General features: G+C 37.8%; 1 protein-coding gene across 1 annotated transcript in view; it reads right to left on the minus strand.

Moving 5' to 3' along the window:
• The window catches only part of LOC139727630 (PH-interacting protein-like), a 44,397-nt gene extending 26,285 nt beyond the window's left edge, over positions 1-18,112 (minus strand). The window contains 13 exon segments of the mRNA XM_071638611.1: positions 207-366; positions 1,600-1,739; positions 2,198-2,298; positions 7,095-7,165; positions 7,735-7,835; positions 9,566-9,787; positions 10,538-10,698; positions 11,749-11,847; positions 15,061-15,211; positions 17,406-17,465; positions 17,655-17,684; positions 17,773-17,831; positions 17,951-18,112. Coding sequence (XP_071494712.1) covers positions 207-366; positions 1,600-1,739; positions 2,198-2,298; positions 7,095-7,165; positions 7,735-7,835; positions 9,566-9,787; positions 10,538-10,698; positions 11,749-11,847; positions 15,061-15,211; positions 17,406-17,465; positions 17,655-17,684; positions 17,773-17,831; positions 17,951-17,999 — 1,404 coding nt within the window. The 5' untranslated portion in view covers positions 18,000-18,112.
• Between the last annotated feature and the right edge of the window lie 420 nt (positions 18,113-18,532).

An 18,532-nucleotide genomic window follows, 5' to 3' on the forward strand; every position in this document is an offset into this window, starting at 1 on the left:
TTAAAATACAACAAACAACAAAACAAAGTACTATCAGAGACTAAGTAAATAAACAATATAAAAAAGAAATTTGAGCAGTTTAATTACAAAACTTTTCAGTGATACCATACTCTGAGAGAGACCAAGCATGTATCTCGTACAGACAGACACAAAAGAAACATACCGGTACGGGTAGATACCCAAATACAGTGGGCAGGGTAACTTACGCAGAGCTCGTACACCAGCTTGCCGTTATAAGAATTCCAGACTCGTAAGGAGTGATCGTTGACAGCCGTGATGACGTATCGGTCAATTTTGTCCCATCCTACCATTGTCACCCTGTGCTTGACGATTTTGTTGCCCTCGTCTACGCCTTGTATCTTTGATCTGGGGTTAAAAGAAAAGTTGTTGTCTCTTGTTGAAAACAAAGACACTGATTGAGTGGAAAACATTCTACTGGGGATTCTGGGGAGGGCATTCTGGGGCGGGCATTCTGGGGCTAACTAAGTCAGTCATTGGTGACAGAGATTGATTCATATTCAATGTTACCTGTCTGTGTCCTTACTGTCAAATAAATGTGCTTGTAAAAAGCATTATTCAAGTAGTGCAAAGAGGCTGTTACAGCTTAAGTGTAGGGCACAATGCGCTTGTTTTAAACATCTTATTCACATCAAGGTCTGTTTGATTTCTCCTGCTGGCAAATTGGGTAGGTCAAATCACACCCCTTGATAAACATGCATTACAGATATATATTTTTTTTGACCGTACAAAAAAGAAGAATAATTTGACATGTCTGACAGAGATATGTGAAAACTTTTGTACAGTACAGCTGTTGCTGAGTTGGTATTTCAGGGAAGCCAAGTTCAAAAAAATTTTATGAGTGAGATTTTCATGACTCAGCATCTCGGCATGCCAATGTGCACACGAGCGAGGGTGTGGGAGGGGTTACCCCCCCCCCCCCCCCGTGCCTCCCACGGTACAGAGCTTTTTCAATTTTTAGCTCTTAATGGTGCGATCAGATGCATACTTAAGGGACTATTTTGTACTTATTTTGAAAGACAAAAGGGAAATATACCTTCAATTGCAACTATCACTTTAATCTTTTGAGCTATGCTCATTATTATAGGCCCAAGTTGCACACTTCGTTCCATGCGAGAAAAAAATGGGTGTCATGCGTGAGATCATGAGATAGCCCCTTAATGCTTGAGTCTCACGCAGAATGCGTGAGACTTGGTAGCTCTAGTATTTCCAGATTCTAACTGCATGTGCCACCTTCCAAATTATTACTAAGCTGACTGAATTGCTGTTCTGAACCGTTACTTCACAGTTTTTTCAGTTACGTACTTCACAATTTTGTGTCAGTTGTATGCTTCAGTCTAGCAGCATGGCCCTAAACCTGCAAATTGTTCATGTAGAAAGTGTCACTTTATCTTGATTTGAACAAGTGGATAGTCCTACACATATGTGTATCAGGAGGTTCAACCTCCATAAATAACCACAGAACACACAGATGACATAGACAGCCATGACGGGAAAGAAAAAGACACACAAACAAATAAAAAGAGAGCAAAAAGAAACCGGAAAGCTGAATTGTATTACAGTTGCCTTGGCAACGCTCACCCCGGTAACCTGGTGTTCATGTTGAGGAGGATACTCCTCCATTCCTGCCTCTCGTAACGCCACACCCTGGCCGTACCGTCCTTGGAGCCGCTGACGAAGCGAGAGCCAGAGTGGCAGAAGGCGATGCTGTCCACACGGTCCTGGTCAGAGAAGGTGGGGGGGAAAAGGGATGTTGTCAACTTGGCAAAATACCATCACACTCTCCTATAGTTTTCCAGATGGAACGGATATGTCGATTGTGCTACAGTCAGCAATTTTTTTTTTCTTCCCTGCAGAACACTGATTCAATTTTTTTTTTTTTTGCAGAACACAAATTTAAAACCCAAATCATTGAAAATACCAACATAAAAAATTAAGAAAATGTAACACTTCTACAAGAAGAGCAGATCAGTTTGTTTTCACCAGAAATGCATGTAAATGGGTTCAAATTATCTTCATTTCCAGGTGATCTTAGGCAATGTTGTGCTCTACTCGATTTATATCCTACTGCTATACCCGACATGCTTGGTGTAAAAAAATTTTGACACCGCAGATCCAAAAAAAAATAATGATTTTCACTATCAACTACAAGTATTATATTCTCTGCAGTAAAACTCACTGTGTGGGCCTCCAGTTCCGTCACTTTCTCAGGAGGTGTGTTGTTGAAGTTGTAGACTCTGATCAGTGTATCTGTGCCACCTGCCACAAGAAATGTACCACCTGCCAACAAAGTACAAATCCACATTTCAAATTTTACACTTGAACAATTATTAAACCCCAGACCATTTGTTCTTTACGCATTACTTTTAATAGGGATAAATGCAAATACAAAGGATTGGTTTCACAGATATTTGTTGGCAGCAAAACTTGACATTCAGACATTAATTGGAAAGACATTAATTGAAAAGTGATCTGACAAGTTAAAGTCATTACAGAGGGGTTTATCTAAGATAAAAAAGCTGCCAAAACACTATAGTAGAGGCTACTATGTAATCCCGTGAGATTTTTTTGCCAAAATTGATTTTTTTTGGCTACCTTTGTCAATTTGGGGGTGCTGAATCCAAAAAACTTTGGTTCCATTTTTTCTGACCACGTCTTCAGCCGCCATTTTGAATTTCAACATGGCCGCCATAGCAAACTGTATCTTTATCCATATCTCATTAAGTGAGCATTGTAGAAGCTACAAATTTGGTGCAAAACGCATGGTTGTGATGTCAGACACTCTGGTATATCTTTTTCTGGTATTGTAGATTGTTTTGATACAATTTGTAGGCTGCCATCTTGAATTTCAAAATGGCCGCCATAGCAAACTGTATTTTGAACCATATCTCATACAGTGAGCATTGTGGAAGCTTCAAATTTGGTGCAAAATGCATGGTTGTGATGTCAGACACTCCGATATATCATTTTCTGATATTGTGGATTGTTTTGATACAATTTATTGGCTGCCATCTTGAAATTCGATTATTCAATTATTGTAGTAGCATCAAATTTTCAGTAATGCACATGCTTTTGGTGTCCAATGTTCCAGTACAGCTGTTTCCTATAGATTGTGGATCATTAGATAGGCCACCATCTTGAAATTCAAGATGGTGGCCATAGAAAAACATATAAAACTTAGATGAATTTGCCAAAATTGTCCTAGTTAGACCGAATTCATTTTCAGGTCACGCAGAACGACAGCCATCTCTTAATTCAAAATGGCCGCCAATAAATTCAGACTGTAAGGACGAGGTTCCAATGACGTCATCAAGCCATCCTGAGGTGCAAACACTGCGTAAGGGGGGGGGGGGGGAGAAGGGGCCCTATATCACTTCCCATATTTTAGTGTGGGCAAGCGTGTAAGTGTTACATCCCACATCCAATAATATCCAAGCGGGTATGTGGTTCGCGTACTGCGTGCTACAGCTATGCACTCAATACACAAGTGATTTGTTTTTGCCTCTCAGGCAATACATTATTTGGTGTCGTGGAACCTCGTGAACAGCTATATTTAATCCCAGTTATTAGATATTTGTATAAAAGCAAGCATTGATACGATTAAAGGTGATCTTCAAAAACTTAATGCTGCCTTGAGAGAATGAAGACAAACAAGGAAAAGTCTCGCAATGGCAAGAAACAATGGCAAGAAATGCCATTGTCACCCTACCAGGCATCCCATTCATAAGCTTGTTGACCACAAAATGAAACAACTCATCAAGGAGCTCATATTTGCTGGATGTATTTCTGGAATAGCACAGAATAAATAAGAAATATCAATGAGTATGTTTTTCCTGATTTCCCTTGTGTGGGTCATCCTCAATTATCAAGACTTCCAATAAGATGCTTACTGCTGTACCACCAATGATTATAAAACTACAAAGGAGCAATGATAGCTCAGTTCTGTGGCATTTTGGATGCATCAGAATTCCTCAACAATTTACAACACCATCACACGAGGGTAATCTCAAAAATTGTCACTGCATTGAAAGTGATGAATGTGATGTTTGGCAATCAGGTATCGGAAACATTCAAAGAGGATATTCTAGACAGAGATGAAAAGGGAAGTTTTCATGTTCTGTACTAAAAATTTGTATCTGAAAGAATTCAAAAATAAAAAAATCTGTCTGGGATGATATGAGAAGGGCCAGGCATTTAGCTCTTGCAATTGAAATACACCGTGTAAGATTGGATCAAAAGTCATTAAGCTGAAGAGGACCACTCATACCTTCTTATAACACTACTACCGGTACAACAGTCTGATAGACCTGTCATTATCCAGCCATTACTAAACGATACAATCATTGCAAGTTATTAGTTCTACTGTTCTAAGTAATTCCACAATCACTCTTCATCTCACAACTTTATGGCCTTCTCCTCATTCTCACTAACAAAGGTTCATTTTTCATACCCATGCCTTAGAAACCCACAAAACTGAGCCAAATTATCAGCCTGAAAGTTGAAATACTGATCAGTCAATTCCATCTGACACAGACACCACATCACGGAAAAAAAAGAAACAAAGGGTTCATCAAAGATGCCATGGGAGCTGTCACCCATCACAACGAGGAAGCAGATATCCTCATGTATTAGATGCTACTTCGAGAGCAACAGGGAATTTCAGAGACATTGATGATCATTACGTATAGACGCTGACATTTACATTCTCCTAAATGGATCTTTGCTTTACTTTTAATACTGCATTGCATGTTGTCTGCTCCATCACTGGAAAAGGAGATGATGAAGTACAATTGACATTGTTGAGAGATTATGTTCTGCAAATTGTTGCGAAAAACAAAGGTCTGCTTGGTCATGCCTTTCATGGCGCAGGCTGAAGTTGAAAATTTGAGGATGTCTCAAAGAGCAGATGGATCAAGAATTCTCTAAGCCTTGGGTGAATCATGCAGAATGTGCAATGACACAGTCCATGCCTTCCAGAAGTTGGGCGTGGATGACTTCAAACTGGACAATCTCCCGCTTTCTCTCGTAGAGTCTTGCTACAACACATCTAGAGAACAAACCTCGTAAACCTTCACAACCTAATTTGTGCCTCTACTTACAGACCTATGTTAATTTATCCTGTTATGGTACATTGTAGTTATTTCCAGCGGATATACATAAACAGTGCTATTAAATGCTTTGAGCTTCCTACACCAGCGGTAGCCACAGAATTCATTATCATGTTCATATGGCAAGAAATGCAAAAGTCATTGTTTCTGGAAGAATTTAGAACCAATTCTCCCCTGTGTACAGTCCTATACAAGTGCTGTGACTTCAAAAACACATGCAGGGAATGAGCCGAGAAGACACTAACTAAGTAAATATCCCATACATTTTTTAGTACACAGCTAATATTGCTTATTTAAACTCTACAACCAAATCGTCTAAATGAAGGCATTTAGTCACTCAGACACAGTTATTGAGGCATTTTTGAAAGACATTTGCTTTGACACCAGAATCACATGATTTCCCATTCACAAGTTTTGCCTAAATGCAATGTTCTTAAAGGAATGTTTCCAATGGCAGCCATTTTGCATTTCAACATGGCAGTGTACCTACAGGAAGCAGTCCCACCGCTTATACAACAATAATAATATTTATTGAAGTGATTGAATTACACATAGGCCCTACATGAAAGTGCTCTAGCATGCTTGAGTTTGCAAGGTAAATATCTTACAGCACCAAATATGGGTCGAAATTCATCTTGAATTTCAAGAGTGGCAGCCAATGCGAATAATCCATTATTACAGAATGTATATAATTATGTGTGTGTGTGTGTGTGTGTGTGTTTGAAAAAGAATGTACAGTGTACACCACCATAAACATTGATATGCCTAAAAGTTGCTTGTAACCACAGATATCAGCTGAAAAGCAGCCAGTTTGAATGATAAAATGGCAGCCTCAAAAATGATCTGCAATTTTAGGGAGGGGATCAAAGTGCATCTGAATGTTCAACATCATGCATGCCCGAAATGTGAACTTTCTGTATTGTTTACAACATGAAATATGGGTCAAAATATACATTCTGGTATGGCAGCCATTTTGAATTTCAAGATGGCCACTTATAATATCAAAATAGACCATCATTTCAGAAAAAGATGTTTCAGAAAGTCTGATAGCTAACGCATGCTCTTTGCTCCAAATTAGAAACTTACACAATGCATACGATATGAGCTTTAGGCCCAATTCCATTTGCTATGGTGGCCATTTTGAATTTCAAGATGGCCACCAACCAAAATGATCCATCAATTAAAACAAATATGCATATATTAGCATGTCTGACATCATAAGCATGCTTTTTGTCCCAAATTCATACTTTCCATAATGCTTACAACCTGAGATACAGGTAAAAATACATTTGGCTATGGCGGCCATTTTGAATTTCAAGATGGCAGCCGTAAAATTGTATTAACACAATCTACAATATCAGGAGATGGTGTATCAGAATGTCTAACATCATAAACATGCTTTTTGCATCAAATTTGAACCTTCTATGATGCTCACACTATGAGAACTGGGTCAAAATACAGTTTGCTATGGCGGCCATTTTGAAATTCAAAATGGCGGCTGAAGACGTGGTCGAAAAAAATGGAACCAAAGTTTTTTGGATTCAGCACCCCCAAATGGACCAAGTTAGCTTAAAAAATCAATTTTGGCACGAAAATCTCACGGGATCCAATATTTCGACATAGCAGACTGTACTACTAGATAAACATGCATTGCAAAAGTGACGCTCTACCGGTACTTATCTCTGAAGACTTACTTGTACCGTGGCAATTCATATCTTCAAGGACTCTCATTTCACATACTGTATACGGCATGATTTGGCGAGTCTAACTTTTCGCGAGTTGAGACTTCCAGACAATTTCGAGAGTAAAATTTGTACTCATAGAGTACAAGACTGAAGGACAAATGTATGTGTGCACGTCACATTCATGTTGGCATCACAGCTGTTTTTGAATTCCCGAACGGCACCTAACTCGCAAAATTCACGAAAATAGAAACCTCAAGAGATATTTGGTGAATACAGTACTCACCTGGGCTGAAAGACACACACAACATCTGGGCTCCTGGTCTGCTCCTCTCTTGGAACTTGATTGGTCGGTTCCTGTGTGACGGTCATTCCAAAACACGGAAGCAGGGTCACAATTCAATATAAGAGTAACAATTTTCTTTGGGTGACAGTGCACTGGTTTGATATTTTTCTCTTCCATTTCATCAGGGATATATACACTTCTTCGATCTATTCTATGTAGCTCGCCATATTTGCACCTAAATTACAATGATTTCTACTGCAACTATCACATTGCTGTTGAGGTAGGATGAGCATACTGTGAGGAAATTACTAAAGAATGTTTGGACTTTTACTCATACTTCATGCAATCTTGTGAAATATGACATTGCATTTATCATTGGGAATATCTGAGAATAGTTAGAATTGGGTTGAGATGGCTACCCTCCATTCTATGACTTTTAGCAGGAATGGTGTTGGCTTATTCACTTTAATCATTCTTGATTGATTGGTGTACCCAAACAGGAAAGTATGACTTTGTCTAATCAACTATTTACAGCAGAGTTTAGACAATGTTTTCTTCTTTTTTTTTCCTTTCTTTCTCTTTCTTCCGTTTATATACCAAACTTGGGATCTCATTCTAAACTTTATAGATTGACACCTACGTGAAACTCAGTGTGTCCTTGTTCCATGCCCAGATGCACACACAGCCGTCTGCCCCAGTGGTAGCCATGTAGCGGGTGGAGCCTCGGGAGTATGGGGAGAACTGTCACAAGGGAGACAAAGGTTGAAATATTGTGAAGGGTTTTGATTTTGGTGAGCAGTATCATGAGATGGTGAAGAAAAAAAAATCTGGAATGCAACTGGGAGAAAGCAAATTTACACTTTACCCTTCGTCTAACAACCATCAAGTTTAGGGGGATTATTGAATGCCAATAAAAAAAGCTTAGCAATCTGAGCAAAATGCCTGAACACAAAAGGGGTTAAATGAGATTTGAGACGATTTTTTTTTGGTATATTTATGTATTCATTCTCCACTCATAGGAAGGATTGCCCTTTCAGCCATAATACTATAGGGCTGATTTTCAAAGGGGTCCTTACTGTATGAGAACACTGATGGATGTAAAATCAAAGGAATCCGGTAATATTGTCAATCTTTGTCGGGTGGAGGAGACTTACAGCTCCATTCCGTTCATCTGACCCATCAGGTTCAGGATCCACTACAAGAGACTTCTGCTCACTTTCAAATGTATCCACGGTCTCGCCCCGCCTTACTTATCCGAACTCATAACCGTCTGTCACCCATCCCGGTACACCCTCCGCTCCTCACAAGGTATCACACTGAACAATCCCACTTCCCAGATGCTGGCCACATCTGGTGATGAAGCATTTCATCTGCTGCTCCCAAACTGTGGAATCAACTACTCAAAACTCTCCGCAACCAGCGATCTCTCATCAGCACCAAAAAACATCTAAAAACTCACTTATTTCATCAGAGATCCAATAGTAACGAGCGCATTTGAACATGTACGTTTATGGAAAATGCGCTCTATAAATGTATTATTATACGAATAATTTATGAGTTGCGAATGCATTGGGTACGAATATCGCACAAAGCGCAAGATAAGCCAACTGGTCTATTCAACAAGCCGCGTAGCGCCGCGTTATTAGACCAGTAGTGAATCTCGCGCTGAGTGCGAAATTACGTGCCTCAATGCATGAACAAAATCATAAATTATTTGTATTATAGAACACCTCGTTCATAATCACACTACTAAATCAATGACCGGCAACTCGGGAAGGCCCAATAATAAATGTAACAATTAAAACGAGAATTCTAAACCACCCAGTGTATTCAAACACTCACCACCATTCAACCACAAAGTAATCAAAGCAAACTCTGTAGGGTCTATACCCAGTCTACACTAGATCGAGAACGTTCTAACGCTAGGCCTAGGCCGATCTGAAATGTCAGTTTAGATTTAGACTATAGATCTCCCACGTTAGAAGGTCTAGACTATATCTATTTCCGACTATGATTTTGTATAAAAACACAGAAAACTAATCAAATTACGGTTTCTCGACTTGAATTGAAGGCTTGATTTTGAGATCACTGTGGTCCATGTATCAGATTCAAGTCAAAAGTAAAAACACAGCCGTAATACGCAATGCATATGCAGCAGCTACAGGTACGCAAGACAGCTGCTCGCACACGTAATGTTGCAGTACGCTTGGCAGTGCCGCGCCACGCCTGGCCTGTGAATGAACCAGCTCAGCCAGCATGTAGTTTGCTGGCGCTTTGCACGTGAAGAAGTCGAGCGGCCGTGCATTAGGCCCATGCCAGGGGCCTAATGCACGGCTGTCTCTGTCAAGGAGTTTGATAGGTATTTCTATCGAATGTCATGTGACATGCTCTTGGCCAATCACAGTGCGATCTCATTCTCAGGTGTTGTATAATATCGTTATTATGATCCATTTGCCCGTTTGGATACTCACCTCTAATGATGTTATCATAGCGGAGTGCCCCATAAGTACGGCCACAGGTGCCAGGGTCTGCAGGTTCCACACCCGTATCACCTTGTCGTTGCTGGCGGCAGCCAGGAGCGTGTTCTCGTAGTTCACATTGATGTCTACGATCTCAGCCGCATGACCACGCAGGGTGGCCAGAAGCCTGCCATCCTCCGCGCTCCATATTTTCACGAGGTTGTCATCCGCACCCTACAACACAATGGCAATGTTGAATGGGGGCTTTTTTGTGAAAATCAGTTTTTAGTATCATCAAAAACACACACACACACAAATACACACACACATAGTAAAACAACTTTGATTGACTAACGGCACTTTAGTCTAACACTATTACAGCACATTAGCATGCAGTGAGTGTATCTGGTCACAAAGTAAAAGAGCGATAAATCATAATCATCTTGCTTTGATTTCTGCCACGATATTGTATCAAATCGAGTCCACACTGCAGCAGCCTTGTGACTGAAAATAATGAAGAAAGACCCCAGTTGGTATATCCAAATTTAGTCTTTATTTGGATTTTTGGAATGCTAATCTTGCTTTAGACAAAATTTGAAAATATAAGAACACTCAGTATGGCAAAAAAAAAACCATCTTCAAAGTAAAAATTTGCCTAAAACTTGTATAAACATATAGCTACTGGTGATATCAAATGAAAACATACAGTGTGAATCTTGCCTAATTACTTGCTACATCCACCATTTTATGTCCATGAATTATTTACAAGTTTTCATTGACTTGAACTGATCAAAAAACAAAACAAAACAAAAAAAAAACAAAATCCCTAAATATACAATGTACATGAAAAACCCACTTTTTTTTTTTTTTTAAACAACAGCATTCCATGCCCAATCACACAATTTGATTGCCATGGAATTGATAACACTGTATGATGCTGACAAAGCACGACATTTTTTTGAAATTCAGAGAAAGTGAACTGACTGTAAATATCCTCCTCCCCGTCTGGTCAAAGAGCACACAGTAGGCTGATGACAGATGACCTAGAGTGCGAAGGTGAAGGGTCATCTTGCCGTACCGCTCACCGGGGATCATGTGGTCCATGCGGGATGCCCCGGATAGCATCCTTCCCCTCACCACATTGTCTGGTGGATCAGTAAAAGAAAATTTGTTGAATTTTGTCTTTTCGATCCCCTCCGATGTGTCAATAAACATGTACAACAGTCTTACGTTATTACCACTAGGTACTGCATCCTGACATAAAACAAAAAATTAATGTAACACATTAATTCTACTAATACATGTTGTAGTACTTTGTCTTTGAAGACCCTGCTCTCAGAATTTAATCATTTGATGTTTGGTGGTACATTACATGTCTCTGTTTGCCAGCAGACACATCATCTAATCTTGCTCCACAATTCTATTCATGAAATGAATTCAGTGAACAAAGGAAACTGGAAACCTAAAACTCAAGCATACACTTGACAAACTTGAAGCACTGAGTAAATCAGAAAAACCCAACTGATTCTAAAGGTCCTGTTTACCACTGGGAGCAGTGATTTAAAAAAAAAAATTGTTCAAGTTATCAGATTTGATGCATTTGTGTAGGTCAGTTGTATCACAAAACATCCTACCATAATTTTTTTTTTTTTTTTTTGCAATAAAGCGTAAAATATAAGGAGATACAAGTTGTATCACTGTTTTTCTTACTAAATCATAACTGTAGATGGTTTTATAGTCTCTGAACAATTTTATGATAACCATTGTTCGCATTTTGTATATTTAACAATACTTAGCATGGATAAAATGATTACAATTTTTACATTGCTTTTTCTATCCCCAACTCTCATTTTAGAACTATTTTGAAATGCTAAGGCTGGGTTTTTGTTTCATCTGCAAATGGTAAATAATGCCTTTAAACAAACCCCACAAACTCGGCAAAAGTACATGTAACTGAACGGGTATATCATTAACAATGTCAAAGGATTTGTTTGAACATACTTTGAAGAGATAAGACATAGAATATAGAGAAAAAGCTTAGAGAGAGGGTGGAAATAGAGAGAGAGAGAGAACAATTCAAACATTGTACTCAATAATGTTGACGAGATTCAATTTTGATTACTACATAGCACTGCTGTAAAGGGTGAACCGTTTTAAACCGAGGATGGGAATTGGGGCTTTCAAGGAGTACTCACAGGCATTTGGGACTTTGGCCAATCTGTTTGGAGGGGCTAGCGGCCTTCCATTGACCAGGGCAGCATGGACAGATGGTGACCATAGCGGTGGCTTCGCATCTAAACAAACACAACAGGGCAAGTCCAAGATAAGGTCCCCTCAGAAGGCAAAATTTCATCTCTGCTCAATATTGACATGTTTGGTATCATTTTGAAGCTTATGAGTTGAAGTTTTGATTTCCGTGAAGGAAAAAATGATATTATGTAAATTTATGCAAATTTTAAGGGCTTCATTTGAATAAATGTGAAACACAGCGTTACGTATGGGACATTTATAAAAATTCGTATTAATTCAAAGGAAAGCAAATAACATTTGATTAATATGTGGACATAAGAAGTTCATCACATAGTTTAACTTGGTATGAAAATTTAGGGATTATGCAAATGATTATGCAAATTAGCTCGTGTCCTATCATGAGATGTCCCATACGTAACAAAATGAGGTAATTTTTTAAGGTTTTTTCTGAAATTGCTACATAAGGTTATTTTAATGCCCTTTTGGAAAGTTCTAATTTATTGTTTAGAGAAATTAAATACCAGAGAAAAAAGAAAAAAAAGTAAAAGAAATATTTTTTATTAGGCATTGAAATAATGTTACGTATGGGACAAATGTGTTACGTATGGGACATCCTCATACATATTGCATGTGAATGCATGTAGCTAGCTGGGAAGGTCTCTCAGTACACAAATGGTCAGTCATCCTGAAGAAAGCATCCCAACATTGTAGCTACTTTTTGAGTTATAGACACTTGAAACAATACATGAACTTGACTGAACAATTTTCAGAAAGGGGGAGGGGAAAATGGCAAAATACACAATGAAAAATCAGCATTAAAGGGATGGTATAGTTTTTTGTAGAAATGGGGATTCAGTTTTCAACATTTAAAGAGATGATTGGAAACCAATTATATGAATTACTTAAGAGCATAAAATCCTAAGACTAGAGGAATTCAAAGTTTATGTGATGGAGATCCAATTTGAAATGGTTGTGATATATATAGAAGAAAAATAAGTAAAATTATTTTTTTTTATTGCAAGAGATACACAAATTGTCCTTATTCAGTTTTCAGTAGTAGCCACAACAAAATTCATGGGTATACATACTGAGTTGTGACTCGAATCAATGACCTGACTGCTAGACAGACATCATATATCTACTCGATCACCGGGGTTCCACGCAGCAGGTATTGCTTATTTATTAAACTTAATATTTCTTGTGTCAAGTTGTTTTTTATTGAAACTAAATGGCAAACTGCCCTTCATCAATGCAAGTAAACACTTTAAACTATTCAATTTTTCAGTAGTAACTTATATCCTGATAAAAATAGGGCATACATACTCAGGTTGGTCATAAAAAATATAGAATATGATTGAATGTGATTATGATGGTAAATACCTGGGGAATATCGTTCCCTTGTCAATCTGAATCAGTATTTCAGTAATTTCAACTGATTCCACCTCAATAATTATGCAAAAATTTGTTTAAATGGGTATTTTGCAAAATTATTTTGCAAAATACCTATAAACATGGTTCTCCACACACTAAACGAATGGGGGACAAAGGGCATACATACCCAGGTTGGTCATAAAAATATAAAAATATGATTGAATATGATTATGAAGGTGAATATTTGGGGAATATTGTTTCCTTGACAATCTGGATCAGTATTTGAGTAGTTTCAACTGATTTTACTCCAATAATTATGCATAAAAACACACTAAATGAATGGGGGACAAACTGTCCCATACGTAACACGTCATGTCTGTCTTTAATTAGAATCTGTAATTAGAGCTTTTTGCCTAATGACATGAAACTTACCTGTGATAATCTTGAGTGTTGTGACTTTCATCACAGTGAGTTACAAGTTGTAGAATAATATACTTTCAGAGAGTTTTGAGGTTGAAAAAAATGTTCAAAAAAACAAAATTTTTCTGGTCCCATACGTAACGGCACATATTTTCTCTTCTAGAATATAATTGTCAAGGTCATTTTTCTCAATTTTGTACATGATTATACTTCTTCTAGATATCAATCACCATGATGAAGTTCAATATGATCAAAGGCCATTAACACTATTTTTCAGGTCATAAAAGTCTCTGAATGTCCCATACGTAACGTGCGCGTTATCTTGGACTTGCCCAACATTGGGAAGTCCCTGAGTAATGTTCAATCAAGATTCAAGTAATGCGAAATATATGCATAAGAAGCTTGATGTTAGAATGAGAACATGAATAACTATGATGGGGTTAAAGTCTGACCCTGAATGGAATCTATTTAGCTTACTGCCAAAGCCAACATTTTTGAATGAGAATTTCGCTGATCTTTTTTTTTGTGCTCAGCTGTGTAAAGATCAAATTCATATACCCTTCTGTACTTTTAATTTCGCAGAATCAAAAAAAAAAAATAGTATCACACAAAAAAAAAAAAAAAAAAAAAGTTTCCTATGTACTTGAGCTGAGTTCATTGCGTGAATTACAAAAAAAAAAAAAAATCCACAATGGAAAATTTCCATTTTTACAGTGCTCTATGAATGACTACATGACCTTCTTGTGAGCCATCAACATGATATCACAGGATGGAATATATTGCACTGAGAGATAACAGATACCTGGAGTGAAACTGACTTAAATGGAATCACACATGATATTAACAGAATGACTCCATTATGTGGACAAATTATTGAATTTACATGTGTTAATCAAAGCTAAATGTCATAGTTAAACAGTTTATAGAAACATTCTTAATGCTGTATATTCATTCTGCACAAAAATGTTCTGATCTAAACTTTTGTACCAACATAAATTCTGACCCTGCTTGTATAACACATCACTTTTGACATGCTCAGAATGTATCATCTGTCCATATCTGGCAAGACCCCTTCTATAAAAACATCAAATGAAAGAGCTCTAAAGGAAATACTGCATACGCCATATATTTCGCAAGTCTAAATTTTCACGAATAGGGAATTCCTGACGATTTCGCGAGTGGTTGAATTTGCGATCGTGGAGTCCTGTACAGAACGGAGAATAATGTACACACGCATGTCACAGTCATATTGGGATCAGAGTCAATATTTTCATGTGTAAATTTCGTGAATAGCACCTGACTAGCGAAATTCACGAACATAAAAACCTCATGAAATATTTGGCGTATACAGTAACTAGACACTCATCAGGAAATAGACAAATATTTTCAAGGAGGACAAGTAATTATACATGTGATTAATTTTAGTCAATACATCATACAGTCAAGACAGTCATATAGGATCTCACCTGCTGAAGTGCGTGTTAGAGACTGCCTACCGGCACCTAGCAGCGACTTTACGCCGACCACTCGCGGCTTGACTTCCTTGTCCAGCAGCTGGCCAATTCTGCTGACCATTCGAAGGAGGTGGTCTCCCTCGATGTGCCTGTTGCGGTCAGCCTGAAAGATTAGCACAATGCAAGCATCCGAAAATTATTGCACCGCAGAACTACTAACAGCCATCTCATTATCATTCAATCAACACATCAGAATTTCTATCTTATAAATCAAAGAAAGATTAGATGGACCGGTTAAACATAAACTAGAATTAAATAAAATCTGCCATAGATTTATAAAGTTTTGCTGACTCAAGGCGGAAAACACTGTATAAAGAACCTGTGGAAAACATGCTACCATTTTCACTGGTAGGTATAAATCCAGCAACTACAAAGGAGGCTTTTGAAAAATCTGCAAGAAAAATTTAATATTATATTATATGAACAACAAACGACTTCAATGGGGTGAAAGACAATATAGAGTTGTTCATTCCCATGATTAATAAAAGACCATCAAAGAGTGTAAAAATAAATAATAATAGAGAGATATTTATAATCAATTAAATCACTGTAAGGCAGTTTTTGTGACTTATATGGAATAACAGAAGTACAGTTCCAAATGTAAATTACACACACACATACACACACACACCAAATTGCAGAACAAAATTCTATCAGGATTATTAACAACAACAACAAAAACCAAGAAAGAATTAGAAACCACTGTGTCACTACTTGCCCATCTCATGAATACACCATTTTAGATTTGAGGAGAATATCAATCTATGCAACAAGAAACTTGATCAGTATATTTTAAATAACAGCCTTCGCATGGCAGAGTGACTCATGTATAGTTACAATATATATTAAAGGGATCGTATAGTTTTGGTTGAGACCTAATTTCAGGTTTCTAACATTTTCTGGTGAGATGAGAAACCTCTTATGAAATATGAAAGAGCATGTAATTCTATGAGGAATTCAACATTTATTTGATGAAAATTGGTTTTGAAATGGCTGAGATATCCCAAAAAGAGCGATGCTAATAAAGTGTGGGACCCACACTTTATTACGATCGCTTTGTTTACTTTGTTTTTGGATGTTTCAGTCATTCCAAACCCGATTTTCATCAAATAAACTTTGAATTCCTCTTAAAATGGTATGTTCTGTACTATATCTTAAGTGTTTTCTTGGTATCTCGCAAAAAGTTAAAAGCCCAATTCTCATCTCCATCAATACTATACCATCCCTTTAACCATGCCAAAGATGAGATAAAAACACAGGCCTAGCATACACATATCAAGTTTTAACAATGAAATTGCTCCCCTGCAACTTCCCCCTTTGTGATATGAACAAAGAACAGAGGGAAGTGGATCCCGAGAGTGGGATAATAATCATAATATATGACACAATTTGAGAGATATATGGATCTACAGTTGAAGTAAAAATAACACAACAAAATTCTGGGGCCATTGTGGCATAGCATATGCCCCCCCCCCCCCCAAAAAAAAAAAAAAAAAAAAAAAAAACAAAAAAAAAAAAAAACACACACACAAACAAACAAATAACAAAAAACAGAAAAACAAAACAAAAACAAGACAACCAAACCCCCAAAACACTTCTGCAAAGTTAAAAAAAGAAAGAAAAAATCCCCATAAAAAGGAATAAAAACGTTTGTCTGACAAAAATATGAACTATAGCCATTGAGGGGCCTATAATAGGCCTAGATGTAAAAATCTATAGCTGGAAAAACTAATCTCGAGGAAAACATTCACACTCGAGAAACATCGTCCCACTAAAAAAAAATAGAAAAGAAGCACAGACTCATAATGAAAATAGTGCAGCTTCTGTCTACGAGTTCAAGATGTCAGTCGCGATCGCGAGGAGTGCCATGCCTCTTCAGTAGATCCAAGTGATAAATATTCATATCTAATTACCATATCATCATACTAGCCAATAGAAACGCAGCTACTATCTTGCAGCAACGAGAGAGCAAAAGCATTTTATCTTCACTCTTATTGGTCCGCGTAACCGTCCACTGGTGACGTCATACCAAGGGGGGTCCGACTGCTCGCTCCGATTATGCAAATTACTTGGCTCTGGCTTGATTTCATGGAGATGAAAAGAAGAGCATTTTGAGACCTATTTTCTCGTTTTTTTAGGTGGAAAATTGCATTTTGGTGAATGTTAGCGGTGATATTAGATTGGCAATGTCATTTTATACCCAGATATCAACAAATTTTTGCATTTTAAGAAATTCGCTATTTTAGAGGGAAATTCAAAAATAATATCCTTTCAAAAAAGTTTTTTCGGTCTCTCACCAAGTTTTCGAAGCTCTGTCGATGCTCGTTGCCTTTCCAGTCAAAACGCGGAGAAAATAACTGAAAAAAGACAGGAAAACGATAAACCATTTAAAATAATGGTTGATATTGTTAAAACAATTATCAATCTATCGAAATGTCTATTCAAAATATCTCTTCCAAGTCAAAATATCAAGAAATCGTGAAATTTCGGGCAAAATTTACTTCGAAATAACGACGCGACGGTTAGAAACAGTCAATGGCACTCACCCCATGTTGTTGAATCTCCCGTATGAGGACCTGAAAAGAGACGAGAAAATTGCATATGATTAGACTCCGAAAACCCTCCAGTTTGACAAGCAAAAGTGAGGTAATGATATATACTCACATTCGAAGATTCTTTGCAGGGTCCATGGGCCAGAAATTTGGAAATCAAGAAGTACAATTCTGGGGAAAAAACGAGAGGAAAAGCCGTCAGTGAGAAATTGTTGTCGTAAACCCTTCTCAACGCCGTGATGGCGCGGTGCGCGGCCACGGAGCGTGAAGATAAGACGACAAAATTTCACCTGATTCGGCAGTACTGGTACTTGTCCTCCCTGAATCCTCTTCAGACATGTCTAAGCATTGTCTTCAAATACATACAGAGATATGAAATTTGCAAGATGGGGAGTAAATATGACTATATGAGCGACATGTGTTTTCACATTTCGGTAGCGATAAACACCTCTCTGAAGTTACGTCCTTGTTCCGAGCAGCCGTGTACTGCTAGCTGCATTCGGTTTGCTCATCACAGTAAATGTCTCTACGCGCAGTAACAAGTCCGCGGCATGATTGGCACTAAGACATTAAAATCTTTCAGTAAAATGCTTATTCTTCCTAATTATACATTTGCTTTAATTTCGTCATTTATAGATTATGAAATGTCAACGCTATCATTTGAATACTAGGAGTTTATAACAAGAATTTGTGGTGACTAATTCATCCGCTCGAAGGCAACCATGACCTTTGACTCGATTGTATGGGGAAAATTGTTCACATGCATAATGTACGAAGCATCACCGCGCCGTAGCAGCAGTTCATGCATCCACCCATTGCAACGTGTACGAATGCCATGCATGGATGTACAACGCACGTTGCATGCTTCTCGC

Source organism: Diadema antillarum, unplaced genomic scaffold (genome assembly GCF_040938485.1).
Source record: "Diadema antillarum isolate AM-2024a unplaced genomic scaffold, OU_Dant_1.0 seq00000137_RagTag, whole genome shotgun sequence".
NCBI classification, from domain to species: Eukaryota; Metazoa; Echinodermata; class Echinoidea; order Diadematoida; family Diadematidae; genus Diadema; species Diadema antillarum.